Source organism: Sorex araneus, chromosome 2 (genome assembly GCF_027595985.1).
Source record: "Sorex araneus isolate mSorAra2 chromosome 2, mSorAra2.pri, whole genome shotgun sequence".
Lineage (NCBI taxonomy): Eukaryota > Metazoa > Chordata > Mammalia > Eulipotyphla > Soricidae > Sorex > Sorex araneus.
In genome coordinates, this window is record NC_073303.1 from 229,517,804 (window position 1) to 229,542,707 (window position 24,904).

The window sequence follows — 24,904 nt, forward strand, 5'->3', positions numbered from 1 at the left end:
TTAAAGCCAGAGGTAGGATATTTTATATAAATAATTAAGGAACCATGTGTGTTTATATATAACGGGCATATAAGATTGCTTAAAATAGAGAAGATGCTGGATTTGATTGTATTTTGGGGTCTCCTACCATGTTTGTATCTTTCTTTAGTAAGCAGCAGAAAGGGAAGTCATTGGATCTTTGTTTTAAAGATACCTTTATGGTCATACCATGATAACGGATTTTATAAGGGGAAACTAGAATGTCAGAAATCAGTAAACAGGTACCAGAACAATAGTACAGAGAATAGGGTGCTTGTCTTGCACATGGCCAACATGGGTTTCATCCTTGGCATCCTATATGCTTCCCCAAACTCACCAGGAGTTTTGTTTGTTTTTTTTTTTTTTTTTCCCTTTTTGGGTCACACCCGGTGATGCACAGGGGTCACTCTTGGCTCTGCATTCAGGAATTACCCCTGGCGGTACTCGGGACTGTATAATGCTGTGAATCAAACCTGGGTCAGCCATGTGCAAGGCAAATACCTTGCCCGCTGTGCTATCACCCCGACCAGGAGTTATTCTTGAGAGCAGAACCAGGAGTAAGTCCTGAGTACTTCTGGGTGTGGCCGAAAAACAGCAGTAAATATTTTTAGAAGAGCATCTGTTAAAAAAAATCCATCTGTTATAAATGTAGATCTAGGGGTGGAGCAATATTACAGCAGGTTGGGCGCTTGCCTACACATGGCTGTCTGGGTCCATCCCCCAGCATCCCAAATGGTCCCCCAAGCAATGCCAGGAGTGATCCCTAAATGCACTGCCAAGAGTAAGTCCTGTTCAGTGCCAGGCAGGAGAGAGGGAAGGAGGAAAGAAATAAATAATGTGTGCTCTGAGCAGGGCCTTGCCTTGCTTACAGCTTACCCAGGTTCCATCCTGTTACCCTCTGTGGTCCCCTATGCTGCGGCAATGTTTATGTGAGCATTGCAAGTTAAGGTACAGTTGCCCACCTCACCCCAATCTGCCTTGTATAGCAGACACATTTCTTTTCTCCCCCTTCCTCTCTCCCTCTGTTCCTCCATCCCTCTCTACCCCTCTCTCCCCCTCTTCTCCTTCCCCCGCCCTCATTTTAGCACTTTCTTGTCCAGAGTGATCATTTCCAGTCATCACAACAGAAAAAAGAAAAGGAAAGGGGGGGAGTATTTCACATGTATCATCATATGCTCAGTCTTATACCAGACATTCTTCTTTACTTCCTAGTCCAGGCTCAGTGCCTGTCAGTCTCATACTCTACTCCTTTTTGTTGTTGGTTTTTATTTGCTTTGGGGCCAAACCTGTGATGCTCGGGGCTTACTTCTGGCTTTGCACTCAGGGGAATAGGCAGCTCAGGCTGTGCTGTGGATCAGACTCGGGTGTTCTTCCCTCTGCACTATCGCTTTGGCTCTCCTACTGTCTGCTTTTAAACTAGACCTTTATAGTCTGGTTTACTGGTACACTACTTTCTGGTCTGTGTGGGGAAATAGAGCTCAAGTAGAAAACCACATGCCTCCATCTGGGGGAACCGGACTTCAGTCCCGGCAGCTTTACTTCTACTTGTTAGTTTTACATAACACATAATTCTGTAGGTGTGTGTAGTAGGCATTCCCAGTTTCTTATTACTCTGCTAGATATATTGGGGAAAATTTTAGTTGTGACATGACTTCTACACTTTGGTTCAAATAGCGGAAATTTGTTAGCCCTTTAATGTTTTAAGGTAGGATTTCCATCTGGTTACCTAGGGGCCCAATCTTTTTGCCTAAGAAAATCTTTCAGGGCTGGAGCGATTAGCACAGTAGGTAGGGCGTTTGCCTCCATGCAGCCAACCCGGGTTCGATTCCTAGCATCCCATATGGTCCCTTGAGACTGCCAGGAGTAATTCCTGAGTGCATGAGCCAGGAGTAACCCCTATGCATCGCCGGGTGTGACCCCCCCCACACCAAAAAAAAAAAAAAAATGGAAAAAATCCTTCAGTTGTGGCTCCTGGGGAAAATATTAACAAAAATCATTGTCTCTGAATCCAGGGTATTTTTCTTTACTGTTTATTTTTGTCAAGAGAATCAGGACATTGGGACCAGCAAGATAGTACACTTCCCTTGCAGACGAATGACCCTGGGTCTATCCTTGCCACCACATATGGTCCCCCAAGACCCAACAGGAATAATTTCTGAGCACAGAACCAGAAATAAGCCCCAAGAACAGCTAAGTATTTCCTAGAAACAGAGAGGAGTCTGGGCAGTGCTGTTGGCTTCTACGGAGCTCTTTGTAGTAACAGCAGCTCAAGTACTATTAAAATTGGTGTGACTGTGACCAGGGAAGATAATGTGCCCTTGGGTGGAGGGCATAAAAGAATTATTCTCAGCTCCATTTTTATCTAAGATTCTGTTCTAATCCTACAGAGAATTTTTAAGTGATATTATGTTCCTGTTAAAATCCCTCCTTGACTCCAGCAGCTCTTATCTATAAAGCAGTTAAACATGTCCACACCCCATTTTTAAGTGACCTCTTTTAAAGAAAAAAGTGCATTGTAAGTTTTTTAATTTTTTGTCTTGGAGCAGTGCCCAGAAGTACTCTGGAGATCATACAGTACCAGTGTTTGATGTAAAACACACAATCCAACTCTTGGAGCTGGATTCCTGTGCTATTCTAAAAATCAGAACATTTTAAAAATTCTTAGTGCAAAGTATGGAATTTTTTCAGATATAATCTTTGAACATTTACTTCAGATGATAACTGCTAAAATTATAACATGTTATGATACAAGAGAAAGGAACATGAAAGTAAGAGGCAGAAGGAATGGAACTAAGCAGTTTTTTTGAGTGGGAAATACCCAGGTAGGAGAAAGTCTGGGGAAAGGTATTGCAGAATTCAGGTAGAATGAACACTGGGTAGGGACTGACTTCCGGAGAAAGGGCCACACTGGGACAGGCAGTCATGCTATTCCCAGTCTAGGTTCTTGTCCCTCTTTCTTAACCTTCACCTCTAATGACCATTATAGGATCTTTAGGTGGGCATTTTAGATACTATAAATTTAAGTTACTCAATTACTATGTTTATTTACTTACTTCCCCCCCCTTTCTTTTTTGGGGGAGGGGGTCCTGGCTCACGCACTCAAGAATTACTCCTGGTAGTGCTCAGGGGACCATATTGGATGCTGAGAATCGAGCCTGGGTTGGCCGAGTGCAAGGCAAATGCCCTACCCGCTGTGCTATCGCTCCAGCCGCCCTCACTTTTTTTTTTTTTTTTCAAGGAATGTTCATTGAAACACCAATATCACCAGGTTCCCTTTCATCCTCCTGACATGTCCTCTTGGCAAGCATTACAGACTTATTTCCTCTTATTTGGTCCAGTAAAACTTGAAGGATGGCAAATAGAATTATCAGAAAATAAATCAGTTATTTTGTGGTAATTGCTATATGCTTTTTAAGTTTCTAGTAGAGTACATCCATATATACTACTAGTGAATACCATACTCAGTGCTACATGAAGGGAGGTTATTTATTTATTTATTTATTTATTTATTTATTTATTTATTTATTTATTTAATTCCAATCCCCAGAAATGCTCAAGGGTTACTCCTGGCTCATGATTGAGTTTCATCTGTCATACAGTGTTCAAACACCCATCCTTCCTTTACCAGTGTTCCCAGCTCCTCCTCTGCCTTCCGAGTCTTCTGCCAGTCTGCAGACACTTTTATATTCTCTCTCTACCTCCCTCTCTCCCTCCCTCCATGCCCCCTTTTAAGCACAGTGGTTTGCGATACTGATACTGAAAGGGTATCTTGTACATCCTTGCACCTCCTTTTGGCACTCAGTTTTGTCCAGAGTGATACTGTCCCTTCTTTCTCTTTCCTCGATGCACTCCCCCAACCCCAGCTGTGACAAGCTCCCTACCATGGACTAGTCCTATTGGCTCTTGTTTCTATTGTCTGTGGCATTCTTATACTATATATTTTTATATCCCATAAATGAGTGTAATCATTATGTCCCTCTCTTTCTGACTCAATTTACTCAGTATGATACTCTCCATGTCCATTCACATAGAAGCAAAGCTCATGACTTCCTTTTCCTAGCAGCTGCGTTGTATTCCATTGGATAAGTAGATGTACCTTGGTTTTGGGGGGAGGAGTTTTGAGTTGTTTTGTTTTTTGTTTTTGGGGGGTTTTTTTTGTCCACTCATCTCTTCTCAGGCATTTTGAGTTGTTTTCAGGTTCTGGCTATTCTGAGTAGTGCTACAGTGAATATAGAATTGCAAATGGCTTTTCCAGTTTGGGCCCCGGGGTATATTCCCAAAAGTGGTATTGCGGGGTATGGAAGCTCAATTTCTAGTTTTTTGGAGGAATGTCCACATTGTTTTCCAGAAAGACTGAACTAGTTGGCATTACCACTGGAAATGAATGAGAGTTCCTTTCTCTCTGCATCCACCCCATTTACTGGTTGTTCTTATTCTCTTTGATGTGTGCCAGTGTCTGTGGCATGAAATGATACCTTGATTTTCATCTCTCTCTTGATTATCAACTCTCATACTTTGTTGTGTTTTGCTGACTGCCTGTGCTATCTTTTCTTTGAACTCATTGAACATCCTCATTGTAGTGTCACTGAAGACTCTGAAGATTTACTGGTGTTAATGTCTTCAATGTTTTTCAACATTGAAGTATGTCTTCAATACTGTTTTCGCCTGCCATCTAACGTGGTGAACTTCTGTGTCTTTTCCCCTTTGGTTTTCTTACTGTGCTGGTCATGAGTTTTGTGATTAACCACTCTGGCAGATGCTGAGGGATTAAGCTGGAGATTGTTCTCTGTCTTCTCTGCATGTCCTCACAGAATGACACGAAGAACTGTGAGCAGCATGGAATTTGTTGGATATCTCTGTCATCTGGCCAGTGCTCTAGGAACTGTAGTTTGGTGTGGGGCCCTCATGTAGCACAGGCCAAGAGTGGAGGCTGCTGGGGACCTACCAGGAGGAAGGGGCTCTGCCTCCCATTACAAACCAGGCCCGGTGCTACCAGTGGGAGGCCAGTATCACTTGGGAGTAGAACAGCAAGCAGAAGATCGATCCATCCCTGCTTTTAAAGCAACTTAGTAGATAGATAAGGGTATGATTATGTTTATGTGGAACATTAAGATTAAGTAAATTGATGGAGACCTCCAATTGATATTGTCAGGGGTAGGGTGACAGCTATGGGGAATGAGTGATTAATGAGTGATAAGTGTTTCCTTTTGGGGTGCTAAAGTGTTTTCAACTTAATATAGCTGGTTTTACATAACGTTGTGATACCAAAATTACTAGAGAGATAAGTATCACTGGATTGGACACTTTTTTTTTTTTTTTCTTTTTGGGTCACACCTGGTGATGCACAGGGGTTACTCCAGGCTCTGCACTCAGGAATTACTCCTGGCAGTGCTCAGGGGACCATATGGGATGCTGGGAATCAAACCCGGGTCGGCCACGTGCAAGGCAGATGCCCTACCTGCTGTGCTATCGCTCCAGCCCCTGGATTGTACACTCTTAAAGTATCAATTTAGGGGCCAGGGAGATAGTATACTAGGTAGGGTGCTTGCACAGGGCCAGCCCCAAGTTTCATCCCTGGCACCCCATATGGTCCCTGAACACCACTGCCAGGAGTAATTCCTGAGCATAGCACTGGGAATAATTCCATGACCATCGCCAGGTGTGGCCCAAAACTAAAACGAAAAAAAAAATTTTTTTCAATTTTGGGTGTGATTAGGGATAGCTCAGCACTAGAGTGCTGCCTGCCTTAGAAGATTGAAGCTAAGAGTTTTATCGTTGGCACCATTCCACAAGGCATGCATGCCTGACAAGCATGCCAGCAGTTCTGGTGCTAGAGATCCCTGCAACAAAGTATGAGATCTCCAGTGCACTATAGCCAACAGTTTGTGAGCACAGCAATGTATATATTTTATTATACTATAATCATACTATAAGGATAGACCATCAGGCCAGTGTATTAGAACTCAGAATTCAGAAATAAACCCTCCGCTCTTTGGATAGTTACTCATTGACAAACTGGGTGTGAAAAGGAGCAAGGAGTCTCTTCATCAAATTGTGCTGGGAAAACTGTATGGCTACATGGCAAAACATAGAATATTGAATATATACAGAAATAAGTTCAAAGTGGATTAAAGATCTTGAGATTAGACCAGTATCCATAAAATACATAGAAGAAAAAATACAGAACTAACTCCAGAATATGGACCTCCTCTTGTCTTCAATGATTTGATCCCACTGGCAAAGGTAGCAAAAATAAAAATAAACAAATGGGACTGCAAATTTAAAAGTATCTACACACAGAAGAAACTCAAACTAAAACAAAGACACACCACTGAATGGGAGATATATGCACACAGTACATCTATTGAAGGATTCGTGTCCAAAGTATCTAAGGCAGGTTCTGAAGATGCACAGTAAGGGAATAACAGATAGTCACAGCAACAGAACCTGGAAACTTTCACAGTACTGAGCTTACTCTGTTGGGGAACACTCTGGTGGAAAGTGTGGTCCATTCTATGCATTAAGCCCTATCCTCTTTTTTTTTTTTTCTTTGTGGGTCACACCTGGCAAAGCACAGGAGTTACTCCTGGCTCTGCACTCAGGAATTACTCCTGGCGGTGCTCAGGGGACCATATGGGATGCTGGGAACCCGGGTGCAAGGCAAATGCCGTACCCGCTGTTCTATCACTCCAGCTCCATTAAACCCTATCCTTAACGGTATTGTAAGTCACAGTGCCTTAAAAAAATAAGCATTCACTAAGTTCAGCAACTATGAAACCGGTGACCCATTAAGAAAATGGGGTGATGATATGAATAGACATTTCTGTGGAGAGGTCGTACAGATGGCCAGTAAGGCATCAGGGAAATACAAGTGAAAACAGCAGTGAGCAGTGTACTACTCACTCACTTCAGAAATACTGGAAACAAACCAGTGTTGGTGGCTTTGTAAAAAAGGAACTCTGTGGTTAAAATGTTTTCTGATTCAGCCTTGAAAAACCAATTTGGAGATATTTCAAGAAAATAACTTTGACCTTACTAATAACCCAGAAATTCTACGTGGGTTCTCCTGCCAAAATGCAAATCACTAATTGGAAAAGATTCATGAAAACCTGTGTTCATTGCAGTACTTAGTAGAACAGCCAGGGTGTGGAAACTACCTAAATGTCTAATGACAAACAGATAAAGGTAAAGTATATACATACTTTAAGGTAAAGTATACATACATACTTAAAGGTAGAGTATATACATGGAGACGTACTATGCAGCTACAAGATGTCATGCTCAGGAAAATTAGCCAGAGGCAGAAAGGAACTGATGAAACTCATCTCATCCATCCATGGTATATGGAAACAAAAAACAAGGGAATAGAATATATCAGTTGATAACAAGCTATGGTTAGTGGAACAGACAGTACCAGATGGGGGTAAGTAGGTTGTCTGTCACTCAGAAATTTGGGCAGAGGTGTTGGGCACTTTGGTTGTGATGAGGTGAGACAGCTGTACACAAAGACCATAAAGTCAACACCATTGCAAATATATTACTTCTTTTTGTTTGGGGACCACACTAAGCAGTGCTCAGGGCTTATTCCTCGCTCTGCACTCAGGGATCACTCTTCACAGGACTTAGAGACCTTAGGGGAGCCAGGGATCGAACCCAGGTCAGCCATGTGCAAAGCAAGCACTCTGCTTGCTCTACGCTTTCTCCAGCCCCAGAACGCACATTATTTGAACTCGACTGATTTTTACATGTATTTAATTAATGTAGAACCTCTGGTTTAGCAGCAGTCATAAACATATTCACTGTTATCAAAGTGTCAACCTATAATTTTTTTTACAGATCTCACCATAACCTTTTGGTATTTGAATAAGTACTTCTAATAATAATCACATAGTGGGGCCAGAGCAATAGTACAGCAGTTAGGGTATTAGCCTTGCACATGGCCGACCCAGGTTCGATCCCCAGCATCCTATATGGTCCCCCAGGCACCGCTAGGAATGATTCCTGAGTGCAGAGTCAGGAGTAACCCCAGAGGTGGGGGGGGGGGGTGATCACATAGTGAAGGGATTAAAATTTTGGTTAAAAATTTGGCTAGGTTAATTAGGCTTCAAGTTAAAACTTAGGAAATTACAAACTACAGAAGGTATTCTGTAATCACTTTTTTGCTTTTTTTATGTATTTGTTTCAGGCCATTTTTAGCATTTATTACAAAATTGGTGACATATTGGACATTATTTCAGAACCCATGTTTTCAGTTAAATATTGTGAGCATTTTTGTATTATTTTTCCCACAAATAACCTTTAATTAGTTTATTTTGATGGTTATGTTTTTACAGTTTTTCACTATCTTAAATGTTGACTACAAATAGAGAATTACCTTTCGCACTTATTTCTTTTATTTTTTGCAATTCTGGGGAATTGGGATCAGGCTTCACATACACTGAAGGCACTGAGATAAGGCCTTCACACATGCTGTGCCACTAACCATGTCCAGGGCCTCTGATTCTCCCACCCCCATCTCTGCCCCCTCCTGGCTTCACACATGCAAGGCACATGCTTCTCACTGAGCACACCCCAGGTCCTCAGGATGCGACTAGGAGAGGCAGATTTGATTGCTCAGAGAACCATACATAGTGTCAGAGATTTGAACCAGATTTGAGGCCACAAGCAAGATCCTTAATTTCTAGCTGGCCTCCTTATTTCATTTTTTAGATGAGGTTGCACATAAGTTTAATTGTTTAGGTTTCTTGCTATAGATAAGACCTCCAAGTTATTCACCTTAACAGAATGATAGTATTCCTTTTGTCACATCATTATAAAGATAAAATTTGGGGTTGGAATGTCCCCCCGCTCTCCCCAAGCATTGCTCAGGAGTCCGGTGCCCCATCCATTAACTTGTCCCACTTTGCTGAAACCTAAGAATATGGTGCTATCTGACTGTTGTTTTCGGGGACTGGGTATTATATGGTCAGTCCTCACAGTGCTCCAGAGACCTGCTCTTGTGTTCATGGGATCATATCAGGGTCAGCTGCATGCAAGGCATACACTTTCACTCCTGTACTCTATCCAGCCTCAAAGATAATACTTTTTGTCATCTGTAAAAACTTTGTAGATGGAGTTGCTATATTTTTTCCCTTTTGGTTTGTTGTATTTGTTGGAGAAGGGGCCCACACACAGAGGTGTTTGGAACTAAGCTCCCTGTCACTTCCCACCTGTTTATAAATAGGAGGACCTGGGATTAAGCACAGGTCAGATCCATACTTTGAATGCACCTAAACCAAGTACTCTCTCTCTCTGATGGAGGGTACTTAGGGTCATTTTTAGTGGTGCCAGGGATTGAACCAGTTCTTCTGATCTAGCCCATACCTTTACCTACTTAGTTAGACCCTAATGAGTATTTATGTCATGGCTTCTCAGCTTAGTGGAGGTATTGCCAGTGAGTTGGAATAAGTATAAGCCTGAATTAATCGATCTCTCTCTCTCTGTCTATGTCTATGTCTCTCTCTCTCCCCCCCCCTCCTCCTCCCTTGCCCGCCCTCTTTCCCTCCCCTCTCACACACACACATCACCACCAGAACATTAAAGCTTATGGACCATGGTATATGGTGTCAGGAAGGGTACTCATGGAATGCGGACGTAGTTAGAAGATTTTGGGTTTTATGTCTTTGTTTTGTCTTTTTGGGTATTTTTCCCCCATTTGGTTTTTCAGCCATACCCGATGCTGCTCAGGCCTTACTCCTGACTCTGTGCTCAGGGATCACTCTGGCAGAACTCAGGGGCTGTGTGGAAGTGTTAGGGTTCAAACCCAGATTGGCTGAATGACCTGTACTACCTCTCCAGTCCCTTAAAATTTATCGTAATAAATAAAGATTCTTGGGTCCTCTTGGGGAAATCACATCCCAGGGCAGGAAGGATAAGGAAGTTCAGCAGGTGAGACACTTGCCTTGCAGGTGGCTGTAAAGATAAAGTATGAAAGTTTAAGCATTTAAAATTGGGGTGTGGCTGGGGACTAGAGCAATAGCACAGCGGGTAGGGTGTTTGTCTTACACACGGCCGACCTGGGTTTGATTCGCAGCATCCCGTATGGTCCTCTGACCACTGCCGGGCAGGGGTAATTTCTGAGTGCAGAGCCAGGAGTAACCCCTGTGCATTGCCAGGTGTGACCCAAAAAGAAAAAAATGGGGGTGGGGTTGTTGCTTGGTGGTTGCATGTGTAAAACCTGGGTTTAGATGTTTGCATACAAGTAAGTAAAGGTTTCAGAGTACTGTGCATTGTGAAGATTGTGGTTCTTGGAAAGATGGGGATTCCAAGATTTCACTTGTATTAAATATTGAATCTAAATATAGTATTTCTGACCTGCCTCATTTCTGCTCTCTGGTTATTTTCCATAAGAGTATCTTTCAAAGGTTACAATTTATGGAACAATTTATGGGTTAGAACTTTCATGTGGTATTAAGGTTTCAATTTTAAAATGTTGGTTCACTATTGGCATGGCTGTGTTAGGTATTTATCCATATATTATATAAATTATAAAGTCAACTTGCTTTTCAAAAAATTAATACATTTTTGGAGGCTGGAGTTATAGCACAGCGGGTAGGGCATTTGCTTTTCACGTGGCCCACCCAGGTTCAATTCCCAGCATCCCATATGATCCCCTAAGCACTGCTAAGAGTAATTCCTGAGCACAGAGCCAGGGAAAACCCCTGAGCATCGCTGGGTGTGACTCAAAAAGCAAAAAAATAATTTTTTTGTGTATGTGTCACACCTGGCAATGCACTGGGGTAACTCCTGGCTCTGCGCTCAGGGGACCATATGGGATGCTGGGAATCGAACCCAGGTTGACCGAATGCAAGGCAAATGCCCTACCCACTGTGCTGTCGCCCCAGCCCCAATAATATATTTTTTAATAATGAAATTAAAGTATCAGATCTTAACTCTAAGTGTGTGTGTGTTTGTGTGTATGTGTGTGTAATTTTTGGGGTCACACCCAGCAATGCTCACGGATTACTCCTGGCTCTGCACTCCTAAATCACTCCTGGCAATGTTCATAGGACTATATGGGATGCCGGAGATTGAAACTGGGTTGGCTGCATGCAAAACCCAACCCACTGTGCTATCACTCCAACCCTAGATCTCAACTCTAGCCCAAAAAACAAACCCAAAACACTATCATGCCAAAACAAAGAAATTGTTTTAAATAATGACAAACTCTGGTCTTGGATTTATAAACTCAGTTTACCAGCAGTGGGGGACAGGAGGTATGGGAATGAAAAGATGAAGCAAAAGTAACATAGGGACATTTATGGAGGTTATTGGGTTGGGTGCTTTGGAACCAAATAGGTGATCAGGTGTAGTAATTTTATATTTCAATACCATAAACATTGACCATGTTACTTACACTATAATAAATCTAGTTTTTGTAAACTTGCATTATTGTACATTGACTGTCCATTCAACTCCTCGTAGGAGACCCCTGTGCTTACCAGAATAGAAAAACAGAAACGCAAAGAGGAGGAGGAAGAACGTCAAATTCTTCTAGCAGTGCAAAAGAAGGAACAGGAACAGATGCTAAAGGAGGAGAGGAAGCGAGAGCTGGAGGAAAAAGTCAAAGCAGTAGAAGGTATGTGGACTTTCCACATAGGCTGGAGCTGTGCATGTGGCCAAAGGCAACTCTGACTGCATCCTATCTAAGCTGTTTCTAGCAGTTTCTATTTAATGCCTTGCAGCTTATATTCTAACTTCAGCTATGTTCATCTGGACTCAATCTTTGCATTTCTTTGAAAGTAGAAATTTTAACGGTATCATTCTTGGTCTTTTGATTCTCTTGTTCTCATCTTTGCTGTCATTCAAATTATAATGACATTTTCAAAAATGATATTGAAAACAATGATCAGAATACAAAGACACTCCATGGATTGGGAGAAAATATTTGTATATCACTCAATCTGTTAAAGGGTTAATATTCAAGGTATATAAAGCTGGTAGAACTATATAGGAAAAAACATTCAGTTCCATCAAAAATGGGGAGAAGAAATGAACAGAAACTTCCTCAAAGAAGATACAGCCAATAGGTGTATGAAAAAAGGCTCTATCTCCTTTATCCATCAGGGAAACACAACTTAAAACAATTAGACTTTGGATTCACATCAGTGAAACTGGCATACATCACAAAGAACAAAAGCAAACACGGTTGGCATGGATGTGGGGGAAATAGGGCCTTCATCCACTGCTGGTGGAAATGCTGGCTGGTCCAAGTCTTTCAGAAAACAATATGGACTCTTCTGAAAAAACTTAGAATTGAACCCTGAAATTCTAATTTTTGGCATCTGCCTCTAGGGCCTTGAAATGCAGAAAAGACGTTTGTACTCCTGTGTTCATTGCAGCACTGGTTAAAATAGCCAAAATAAGAGAAGAGACAGCAAGGGGTAGGCAGGGAGAGGAGAGCGAGAAGGACGGAGGAGCAGGAAGAGTTGGGACAAGTCCTGAAAGTGTCTCCCCCACCCCCACCCCAACTGGGATATGGACCTGACTCAGGAAAGGTCAACGGAAGGGGAAAGTATAGGCTACTGCCGAGTATGTAGCAGTTTTCACTCAAGGAAGGGATTGGGGAGGGGGAGGAGGGTGCAAAATGATTAATTTTTCAGAATGAGCAGCCCAGCCCACCCACCCCCTGCCCTTAAACTGCCAAATTGATCACATCTCCAATAGGGACCAGGGACGGTAGGAACCCAGAGAAACCATAGAGGGTTTTTTTGTTTGTTTGGGCGTTGTTGTTGTTTTTCATCAAAACCTTTGAAATATTTTATACCCAATCCTACCTTGAACAGTATTGTAAATTAAGTTTTAAGTTGAAACATTTAAAAAAGTTGACTAAGGGGACCAGAGTGACAGTACAGTAGGTGGGAGGGTGTGTTGCCTTGCCCACAGCTGACCCGGGTTCAATTCCTGGCACCCCACATGGTCTCCTGCAGTCTGCCAGGAATAAGCCCTGAGCACTGCCAGCTAGAATCCCTCTCTTCCTCAAAAAAAAATTGTTGGGGCCTGAGAGACTCTAGAGCAAGAAGGGCACTTGCCTTCCTAGCAGCAGACCTAGGTTTGATTCTCAGTACTGGGTATGTTCCCCTGAACACAAGGCCAGGAATAAACCCTGAGTGTGGTCCAAGTCCCCCTCAAAAGAAAAAAATTTTTTTTTAATTTAAAAAAGCTTGTACAGGGGGCTGGTGCGATAGCACAGTGGGTAGGACGTTTGCCTTGCATGCGGCCAACCTGGGTTCGAATCCCAGCATCCCATATGGTCCCCTGAGCACCGCCAGGAGTAATTCCTGAGTGTAGAACCAGAAGTATAATTCCTGAGTGTAGAACCAGGAGTAACCCCTGTGCATCAACGGGTGTGACCCAAAAAGCCAAAAAAAAAAAAAAATGCTTGTACAGTGGTGATAGGACTGCTATTGGAATATTGTACTCTTAAAACTCAACTATGAATAATTTTGTAGATTACAGAGCCTTAATTTTTAAAAAATTATTTTAAAAAAATGATTTAAGTAATGGAAGTCCTTAAGAAGAGTGATGCTTTTTCAGGTTTGGAACTAAGTCTAGAATATTATCAATGACATATTAAGACAAAGCAGACTATTCTTAGACTTGGGCCAGGTCTTGATTTTGATATAACAAAATATTTCTTTTGTTTGTGTTAAAGCAAAGACTAATAACCATTCTTGTATATGTCCGTAGTATTTATAGCCTTACCTGGTGTTTAATTTGGTTGAACCTGGGTGAGCTATGTGTAATACAGGTGGGCCACCCATTGTACTATCGCACTGGCACCAAGATCGTTCCTATTGAAAGAAATTTAGAGAAATGTGAGGGGGAGAGAGAGAAGTGCATGTTTAAGAGAACATAAATTTCTTCTGAGGGAAAGAGATCCCCAGGTTCTTTTTATTCCTCAATTTCCATTTTGCCCCACTGGTTCAATAGTGTATTGTTTAGTTTTCAAGTTCTTAAGTGAGTGAATGAGCACGCGCGCGCGTGTGTGTATGTGTATGTATGTTTGTGTGATTTGTTTCAGTTTTAGTTCTTAAGTCACATCCTGCAGTGCTCAGAGAAGTTCTTGATCTTTTTCCAGCTCTATTTCAAACCCCATGGCATGTGGTATGAAGATACTTAATATGATTTTCATCTTTATGATTTTATGGATACTCATTTTGTATCTAGTATATGGCCTGCCTATCCTGGAGAATGTCCTGTGATTGGAGAAGAATGCGTGCTTGGTTTTTGTGTGATGGAGAGCCCTATACATGTCTGTTAAGCTCAGCTTTTCTGTTTATTCCTCTTAAGGGTTTTGCTTCCTTAGTGTTTTTTTTCTTTTTAAGGGGCATGAGGCCTGTGGTCTGGCTGAATCTATCCCATGATGAGAGGAGGTGTTAAATTCTCCTACTTCTGTTGTGTTATTGATATCTTAGGCCTTTTGGTAGTTCTATTACATATTTTTATACTTCTTTCATATATATTAAGGAGTACTTTTTTATGTATAATCACACATTTCTTTTTCTTATTTCATTCTTTCATTTAAATGCTATTTGGTCTCATAAAATTATGGCTGTTCCTACTTCTTTTATTTTACCATACATATGTGTGATTGTATTCTTACTTTTCACTTTGAGACATTATTTATCATGAGAGTTCAAGTGTGGTCTTGTAAGGAAACAGGGTTTTATTTCCTGACCACATGCTTTTCGGTTGGTGAATTCCTGCCATTGACAATTAGTAAAATTACTGAAATAAAGGAACTGATGACCATTTTTCTATATGAATTCTGGGTGTTTATAAAACTTCTTTTTGTTTCTTTGGCCATTTTCTTTCCTGGTCCTTTAGCCATTTATGTATTTATCAAGTTACACGTACCTCTTTTTTTCTTGGGGGTGGTATGGAGTTGAGTCACACTCAGTGGTACTGAGAGGTTACTCCTAGCTCTCCTAGCTCTGTGCTGATCAAGGATCACTGGGGGTGGGGGTGGAGTGATAGTACAGCAGGTAGGATGCTTGTCTTGCATGGGGCCAACCAGGTTCATTCCCCAGCAACCTAGTGGTCCCCCACACCTGCTGGGTGTGACACAAAAACAAAGGACAGTCATTCCTGGAGGTGTTGGAACTCTACGTGGTGCAGAGGGTCAAACCCAGGTTAGCTATGTGCAAGGCAAGTACTGTCACTCTAGCCCAAATGTATTTGTCTTGAGATGCCATGAAGCCCCTGGATCCTCTCAAGAGACCCTGTTGTTACTCTCCTCCTTCCTGCATTTCATAGTGATTATTGTCTATTTCCATGAGGGACTTTTTCCTTTCTGGAATAATGCCAGCAATTGAGCCTGTATCATCCCATATGCAAGGCATGCTTTGTACCACCAAGCAACATACCCTGCCCCATTCTGTATGTTGATGCTATCTTATAATTCCCTTTAGCCTAGAGGGTTTCATTTGATAGATGTGCTGTAGGTCTTATCAGGAATCCCTTCTAAGTTTTTGCTTTGTTCTTGTTCCTTTCAGGATTCTATTTCTGATTTTTGACTTTTCCCATTCTAATTGCAGTGTGTCTTGTTGTTCTTCTGATTGGGCATATTCTGTTGAAACTCTTTGAGCTTTTCTTTTTTCTTTTTTGTGCCATACCCAGCAGCTCAGGGATCACTCCTGGTGGGCTCAGGAGACCATATGGGATGACAGGGATTGAACCCAGGTCAGCTGCATGCAAGGCAAATTTACCCGCTGTACTATCACTCCAGCTCGACTCATTGAAGTTCTTGATCTAGGTATATGAATCCACCCTTAAGTGAGAAAACTCTTATGTTTAAATTATTGAATCACCATGAATTGCAAAGTTATAGGTATGCAGTGTTTCAGTACCAGTCCCCTTACCAGTGTCCCTAGTTTCCCAACTGGCCCCCCAGTCTGCTGCTTTTTCCCTCCAAGTGAGAAGATGCTTGACTATAGGGGCCGGAGCCATAGTACAGCGGGGAGGGCATCTGCCCTGCATACAGCTGACCCAGGGTCAATCCCTGGGATCCCATATGGTCCCCCAAACACTGACAGGAGTAATTTCTGAATGCAGAACTAGGAGTAAGCCCCTGAGCATCACCAGTGTGACCCAAAAAGAAAAAAAGGAAAAAAAAATTCTTGACTATCATTTCTTCAACCAGTAATTGTCCGTTTTTTCTTTTGTTTTAGGAACCTTGTAAATATTACTGCTGTTGCTGTGTCAGAGAGCTCTTATGTTTCCTTCATTTTCTCAATTCTTACCATATTCTTACCATTGTTTTGAATTCTTCATCATGGAGATTAGAGAGCTCTTATGTAGCTGGGTCCTCCTTCGGCTTCTGTTTCTGTTCATTAATTATGCTGTGAGGAGGCTGGAGCGACGGTCCAGTGGATAGGGCAGTTGCCTTGTGCACAGTCATCCCAGGTTGATGCCCAGATCCCCTCATCCCCTGAGCACAGACAGAGCCAGGAGTAATCCCTGAACCACCAGCTGTGCCTCTGTACCCGCTCCCCACACACACACACATACACACAACCCGCCAAAGGAAAAAGAATAAAAGAGACTACAGGTGAATTGTGCTGCTGCTTTGTTGTGTCGTATTCAGTGTGAGATCTGGTTTTGCGCAGGCCTGGGTGTCAATTTGGACTTCAAACTCACTAATTCTCCTCTTAGTTTGTATCTTTTGGGACCTGGTAGAATTTGTGGTCAAATGTTCTTTAGTCTGACCCTAAATTTGACCCAAGACTTCAACCCAAGTTGAATTGCTCATATAAGGGCTAAATGTGGGCAAGCAGTGGTGGTTTGCTCCCTGCTTCCTGAAGTGCTGAAGTCTCTCTGACTCTGGTGTGCCTTCCTCCCGCTGCAGATGCATCTGGACGGAGAGAGGCTGGCTTCGGTTTTGTTCATCTCTTACACGCAGATTCCATTTGCACTGGAACTGCTCTTCCTTCTAGAGTCTAGCATGTTGATGGCCCTTGGGTTTACACCTGCTCTAAGTTTCAGCTCTGGACACTATGCCACTTGTTTAGTTTTGCCTCAAGATCCCAATTTGTGTAAAAGTAGAGTGTCTTGGTTCTTCCTATCTCCCAGGGCAATGTTCTGAAATTTTGGTGCTGTTTTTGTGGTGGTGCAGTGGGGAGCACCCTTTATTTACTGCCATCTTGGTTCAGTTTCCTGGATTTAAAATTTTAAATAAGAACAATAATATAACATGGATTTGACTTTTTTATTTTCCTTTTGTTTGTTTTTGTTTTTGCCAGGGATTGAACCTGTGGCTTCACATATGCAAGACATGTGCTCTGCCACTGAGTCACATTCCTGGCCCCATGGATTTGACTTTTTAATGCAAGGTCTTACTGTAACATTTAAATAAAATTTGCTTGTGAAATGTTAAGCATTCTGTCCTTATTATGTACTTTGCTCCTCTTATTCCTCAGTAGTATGTCTATTTCGGGGGCTAAGGGGGGCAATACCGAGCGGTGCTCCAGTCATAACTCCTGAAGGGGCTTAGGGAAGTTCCAGGGATCGAACCCAGGTCAGCTCTGTGCAAGGAAAATGCCCTACCCACTGTACTATTGCTGTACATACAGTATGTGTATTTCTTAATAGGTAAACTTCTTTCCTATGTTGATATTTCTTTCTTCTAAAACCTGGCGCATTTAATCTGCAAATTTAGCCTGTACATATTACCTAGTATGTTCTGTGTAATATTTGCAAGTTTGTTTTTATATTTTACATTTTTTGTGTTTGTGTGTGAAATTCTGTTGGGTGTGTGTATGTACACATGGGGATATTTTACTAGATATACTAGTGTCATTTGATTTCTTAACTTGAACATAAAATTCCAACGCATATTTTTGTCGTTTGGTTTATGTGCTTGTAAGGTTAATAGTAACGAGCCAGAGAGAGAGAGTGTGCTAGGGTAAAGTATTTGCTTTGTATGCAGCCAACCCTGGTTCAATCTTAACACTACATATAAGACTAACTGCCACTCAGTGTGAGGGAAAACCCCTGGAAGAAATGATTAAATTGTTCTTTGAATCAATATTTCTTTGTAGTGGGAGACCTCCCAAACAACTGTGTGCAGCTCTACAGTAATTATAAAAATGTCATAAATTGTTCTTTCTTGAGGGTAAGAACCTTCCAAACACCTGTTTCAGCCCCAAAGTGCAGACCTGACATTTTCTAAAGTGCTTAGGGCCAGCTGTGCTGGAGCTATTTGATGGTGAAAATTGGACTTGAACTTGAACTTGAGGCTTGCAAGCTGTGCATTTTCAGCTCTCTACTTAGAGCCCCACCAAATTTCTTTGAACTTCTTGTGCAGGGACTGTTCTAGGAATATAATATTAAACAAAGAGTTTATATTCCGAAGGCAGGAAAACAAGCAGAAATATGACAGAATGATGAGCAATCTGAAAACAAAGCAATTTTAACAGATAAAGTATGACATAATCTATGATATTTAAATGAAACTGTTTAGAAAGCCATCTGTGAAGATTATATGACTTTTGGGGGGTGGGGGTCTTTTTTCTTCTTTTTTTTGGCTTTTTGGGTCATACTCAGCAATGCTCGACCATATGGGATGCTGGGGATCGAACCCAGGTTGGCCGCATGCAAGCAGACGCCCGTCCGGCTGTCCTGTTGCTCTGGCCCCAGTGATGTGACTTTTTAATCATGAGTGGGGTTGCCAAAGGGTATCTGACCGGGTGACAGCAGGTGCAGGCACTAAGGTGGGGGATGTAGGACGTTCAGTGGAGCTGGTTCAAGTGAGCAAAAGGGGTAAGATAAGCAGGAAAGAGTTCCTAACTTCAAGAAAGGAAAAAATTACTCATTAAAAGGAGAATTTTAAAATTTATAACAGTTAATGCAGAAAAATAAGTTTTTTTGTACCATTAAACTCTTACGGAGAAGGCAGAGGTCTGGTCTGAGTTGTAGGACACATTCTGAGTTGTTTCCAGCACCACACCTCGCCCTGTGCCTCCTCCACACACCATCTGGCTTATCTCTGGTGGCCTCACCAGACCGTACACAAACACCATACTTGCAAGCCTGTGCCCCAGGCCTAGCATCACTGGGAGTGGCTCTAGGCCCCTTAAATTTTTTTATTATGGAACTGGAGAGGTGATACAGAAGTTAAGCGTTTGTCTTGCATGTGGCCAACCCTGATTTGGTCCCTGGCACCACTCGGTTCCATGGGCACTGCCAGGAGTGACTCTTGAAGTCAGAACCAGGTGAGATCCTGAGCACTAGCTGGTGTGTCCTAAGTCTTCCCCCCACAATCCTCTGGCCTAAGATCCCAGCAGCACTGGGTCGTAGTCACTGTCACGTGGGTCCTCTGTAACTGCTAGCAAAACTAATGTGAATTGACATAGCACATACCTCCAAGGAGAGGAATCTCATTACCTTTAAATGTTTAAAGAAATAGGAAAGCGGGGAATCGAAATCAAGACCAAAATGGATTGGAGAGGAGTGCAGAGGTTGTGGTGTGCTTGCCTTGCCTGTGACTGGAGCTGCAACGGTCATTCAGCTGCATAGACTCTCCAAGTACTGTTAGGGCGACCCCTATGCACAGAGCTTGCTGTGGGCCCTTCTTTTTCCAAAAGACGAAAACTTGCACCAGAGAGATTGTACAGTGGATAGAGGGCTTGTCTTACACACAGGCAACCCGGATTTGATCCCTGGTGCCCCACATGGTCCTCCAAGCCTGCTAGGAGTGATGTGTCTGAGTGCAGAACCAGGAATAAGCCCTAAGCAGCACCAGATGAGGCCTCCCAACCCCCCAAAAAGGAAAAACTGAAAGATAGAAACAATCCAAATGTCCATCAGAAGATGAACAGATGAACATTAGTGAGGTGGCTTAGGCTGAATTGCAGATATGGAGTATGAATTGTGGGTATATTTAGAAATCTCTAAATATCTTACCTGGGGGCTTGGTGCGATAGCACAGTGGATAGGGCATTTGCCTTGCACACGGCCGACCCGGGTTCAATTCCCAGCATCCCATATGGTCTCCTGAGCACGGCCAGGGGTAATTCCTGAGTGCAGAGCCAGGAGTGACCCCTGTGCATTGCCGAGTGTGACCCAAAAAGAAAAAAAAATAAATATCTTTCCTAGTAATAACTACTAAATTCCCCATGAAAGATAGTTAGACAGAATTTCAAAGAACATAAGAAAATACCATGGTGAGTTGGTTGGTGCAACAGGCAAAAAAGAAATAACCTCTTTAGTATTGAGACACACCCCTCCCCCAAAAAAAGAGTTGAAACATAAACAAAAATCTTGATTGAAAAGATAGGTATCTTCAAAAAAAAATAATTAGAAATGTGTTAGATTATTAATGTACTAGCTAATTACACAGCATAAGTACATATGAAAAGAAATTTGTGAACTGAGGATCTAGTCTGGGATATTATGCACTACAGAGATAAATTAGATGAATTTGAGAAAAGAAGTTATTTGGCATCCAGTCAAGAAATCAAAAGCTACACTGGATATTTCATAAATAAGAATTTCATATGAGTGGGGCTGTAGCGATAGCATAGCGGGTAGGGCGTTTGCCTTGCATGCGGCTGACCTGGATTCAATTCCCAGCATCCCATTTGGTCCCCTTAGCACTGCCAGGAGTAATTCCTGAGTGCAGAGCCAGGAGTAACACCTGTGCATTATATGATTAACAAAGGAGGAGCAGAGATGATACAATTTCCAGGGGGGAAAAAATGTAACTTATAAAGCAATGGATAATGCAGTCAAAATGAAAAATTCCAATTCAAAATATAAGAGAAATTTTAAAGTAACATGAGTAGCATAAATGAAGAAATTTGATAGCCAGAGTCGCAGATACAAGAAAATAATGAGCACTGCAATACGGTTGGTTATAAAGAATTAAAACTGGTAGTATTCTTAAAGGAAAACATGGCAAAATCTACCCAAACTGAAAATTCACAAAGCCCCTGACCTAGCAAGTATATTTCAGGTTTGCAGAAATATGTTCTCTGTGTGCTAACTGTGACATTATTTGTGATAGAAAAACATCAATACGACCCAAACATGTATCTAAAGAGACTGGTTAGGATATGGCATGTATAAAAAAAGGAATAGGATTAGTAATGCTATTACTAAAACAATGTAAAGGTCAGGGTGTGTTGCTTATGAAAAAATACCTGGGAAAAATTACCAAGAAAAAAGCAAAATGTGCCACAGTATTAGAACAATCCTATTTGTTTAAAATATTTAAAGGATGTGTTATATATGCCATATATATAACATATTACATTCACATAGAACACATATCACATAAGCATAAGACAAAGAGTTGAATTCCCAGTTCTGCCATATGTGCTCAGCATGGTCCCAGCATTTCTGGCAACTCTACTTGCCATGATGGATCCCCGGTACCACGAATGATTTCCAGCCAAATTATAACCAGGTGCATACAAGACCACAGCTTAAAAGATGCGTGAGCACTGTGTCCAATAATGAGTTCTAAAACCAGAATCTGTGCAATTACCAAAACTTAAGTGCAACCCCAGCAAGCATCACAACTAAATATGCAACACAAGCTGGCTTGTAATTGCAACTACAATGAAAGGAAGGGAGGGAAATAAAAATAAGAATATGAAATCACCGAAATATTTCTAGAAATAACTGAAAAGGGAATATTGGCTCTTACTGTTGACTGATTGATGCCTTTGTGATGCATAAAATAATCATATTCTGTTACTAGCAAATCAGTTGTAGAAAACATAGCAAATATAAATTTTCCCCTACTGTCTTGGTATATGTTAAATAAATAAATAAACAAACAAACAAACAAACAAACAAATAAATAAATAAATAAATAAATAAATAAATAAATAAATAAATAAATAAATAAATAAATAAGTAAATAAGGATGTGTACCTTAACAAGGAGAGCTGAAGACTGGAGAGGTAGTACGGAAAGCGAGATGCTTACTTTAGGGTCCATTCCCCATTATTGCCCAGGCACCAGCAGGGGTCAGTCCTGAGCACAGAATCATCAGCCCCTCTGAGTAAGAGACTTAGGAGACTGCGGGGATCATTCAGACATTATAATTAAAAATTTGTGATTCTGTGTAAGATACAAAGCCTCAGATTTCTAAAGCAAGAATAGATAAATTGAATAAAAACCTGATACAGACATTGTATTGAGTCATAAAACATCATTCAGAGATTATTCAAACAAGGAACTTGGAAAAGTCAGTACCCAGAAGGGGTTTGTCCAGATAAATTACTCGGATGACTGAGTATATGCTTTGCTTACTTTGCATGTAGTGGGCGCCAGTTCATTCCCAGCGCTACAGGATCCACTGGACTCTATCAGGTGTTGTGTTCCTCCCCCAGAGTAATTATCTACTGGGGTTCTGTGCCTAGTAGTGACTTGTGGATTCAGCAGAAAATGCCATTGAATGTTTTACTAAGTTCACTGTAGCAGATACTATGAGTTAGTTCCCCTGAGCACTGAGCTACGACTCATCTCCAGCACACTGGGTATGTCTAACCCCAGTGTAACCCTCCTAAAAAGTGATATCAACCAAATAGTATTTACGAACCTTTTTGGATTTGGGGGTGATTTGGGAGGATGTTGATTTGGGGTTCTTCTGTTTGCTTGGTGGTTGTTCCTGGCATTTCTGAGGGACCTTGTGTCACTGATAGGACCCAGGACTCCATCATGCAAAGCATGTGCTCCAGCCCTTTGAGTCATCTCCCTGGCCTGGATATGTTTCTATTAAATAAATCGTTTTTAATTTGCAGCCACACCCAGAAGGCTCAGGGTTCAGTCCTCCTGGGTGCCAAGCCATGACAGTGTTCAAACCTGGGCCTCCTTAAACATGCAGAGCATGAACTCAAATCATTAAGCATGTAAAGCATGAACTCAAATCATTGAGTTCTCTCTTTATCCTTAGGGAAAGCAGTTTAACTTTAAAAGGTTATTGTAGCACAACATGTAGGGCATGTGCCTTGGACAAGGCCGGCCCAGGTTCTATTCCCAGCATCCAATGTGGTCCCACGAGCACCACCAGGGAGTAATTTCTGAGTGCAGAGCCAGGAGTAACCACTGTGCATCGCCGGGTCTGACCCAAAAAAGCAAAAATAGATAGATAGATAGATAGATAGATAGATAGATAGATAGATAGATAGATTGATTGATTAAAAGGTTATCGAGCAAATTAGACATTTTACCTTACCTTAATATATATTGAATAAATCATTTTGTGTTCCAGAAATTTATATAGAAGAGCAAAGGTTAAGGGATAGCCAGGATAATTGCCATAAACAAATTGTTATGGCCATAATTGCTAAAAACAAATGCATGATGATGAAATCAGAGTAGAATAACCAGAAACTTCTCTTGGGAAACAGGCATGTATAGGTTCTTCAGTAGTGGTACTAGTGTGGTTGCTATCAGTCTGGTGATTACATCTCTGCTTCTCCTATTAAAATAAATCCCGTGTAAACTAAAAATAAAAGTATTTTAGAGGAATATTTTTCTATGTTATCAAGGTAAAAACTATGTTAAATATTAAATACTGCCCCCCAAAATACTAAAGGTGTAGAGAATGTTATATTTGTTTTCTATTTGTTTTGTTGGGGACCAAATGCAGGTCTGCCCCGTAGGAGGCAGCACCTTACTTACCTGCTGTTCCATCTCTCTGGCCTCATCCATAATTTAGTGTTTATTTTAATCAAATTATTTAAATTATTAATTATTTAGTGTTTGTATGTAGCAAAAACTTATGTGAAAAGATATATCACAGTGGAAGAGGGTAAATATTTTTTTTATATTTTCATCACTGAATTGCAGAGCTACAAAATTTTTCATGATTAAGTTTCAGGCAGTCCCTTCAGCAGTGTCTTTTTACCTCCACTAGAGTCCCTCCTGTCCCCAACCTGCCTCCAAAGCAGGGACTTTTCCCCTCCACTGTTGTCCTAGTGTCCCCTTCCCTAACTTACTCCCCTGGCCCCCGATTCAGTGGCATGCTTCCAGCTGAAGAAGAGTTCTCCTGCTCAGGGAGGTAATTTTAATGCATAATTAACTGACTTAATAGATTGTCTAAGGTACTTCTCTAAATCAGTAATCCCAATGAAAGGGAAAAGCAAAGTAGAAACCCTTATAAAAGACCAGTAACCAAGAAAATTTCATTACACTCCAATCTGCAAAGTGCAGGTGCAGGCATATAAAATTCCTCTGTCCTGCCCATCATTTTTGAAAAAATGCCAACATTTTATTTTACCAAATGAGTGTGTGGTAACGTGAATTACTTGTGAAAGAATACAAACAAACCTTTGCAAAGCACTGCAACGTGCCTGGTAAAGGAACTTTATCTACTCTCCATCTGCCAGTTCCACTTCTAGGTTTGTATCCCAGAGCTCTTTCATGCTTGTATGAAAGTGTTAAAAGGTTGGGTTGGATAGACTGTCCAGTGGATGAGGCACTTACTTGCCTTGCACACGGCCATCCCAGGTTCAGATCCTCTTATTTTATCACAAGGAGTAACCACTGAGCATCACCAGTGTGGCCCAAAAACTAAAAAGAAAAAAGCATTAAAAGAATCAATCAATAAAATTTTTTTTAAAAAATAGTAATTTGGGGAACAGAGAAATGGTAGAGCATTTGCCTTGTACACAACTAAGCTGGTACAATTCTGCACCCCCATGTGCTCCCTCAAGCCCACCAGAAGGAATTCCTGAGTGCAGAGTCAGGAGTAAGTCAAAACAAAAAAGTCATTTGGGCTGAAGGGGGCTCAAAGGACTGAAACTCATGCTTGGTCCCTGGGGACTGCCATAAACCGTCCCCCAGAGCCCCCTTACACACACTAGGTGTGACAAAAAAAAGCAAAGATTTT

General features: G+C 41.5%; 1 protein-coding gene across 1 annotated transcript in view; it reads left to right on the forward strand.

Annotated features, from left to right (window-relative positions):
• LOC101546748 (chromatin remodeling regulator CECR2) overlaps positions 1 to 24,904 on the forward strand; it is a 163,741-nt gene that overhangs the window by 112,068 nt on the left and 26,769 nt on the right. The window contains exon 8 of the mRNA XM_055129168.1: positions 11,482 to 11,635. Coding sequence (XP_054985143.1) covers positions 11,482 to 11,635 — 154 coding nt within the window. The remainder of the gene's footprint in view (positions 1 to 11,481; positions 11,636 to 24,904) is intronic.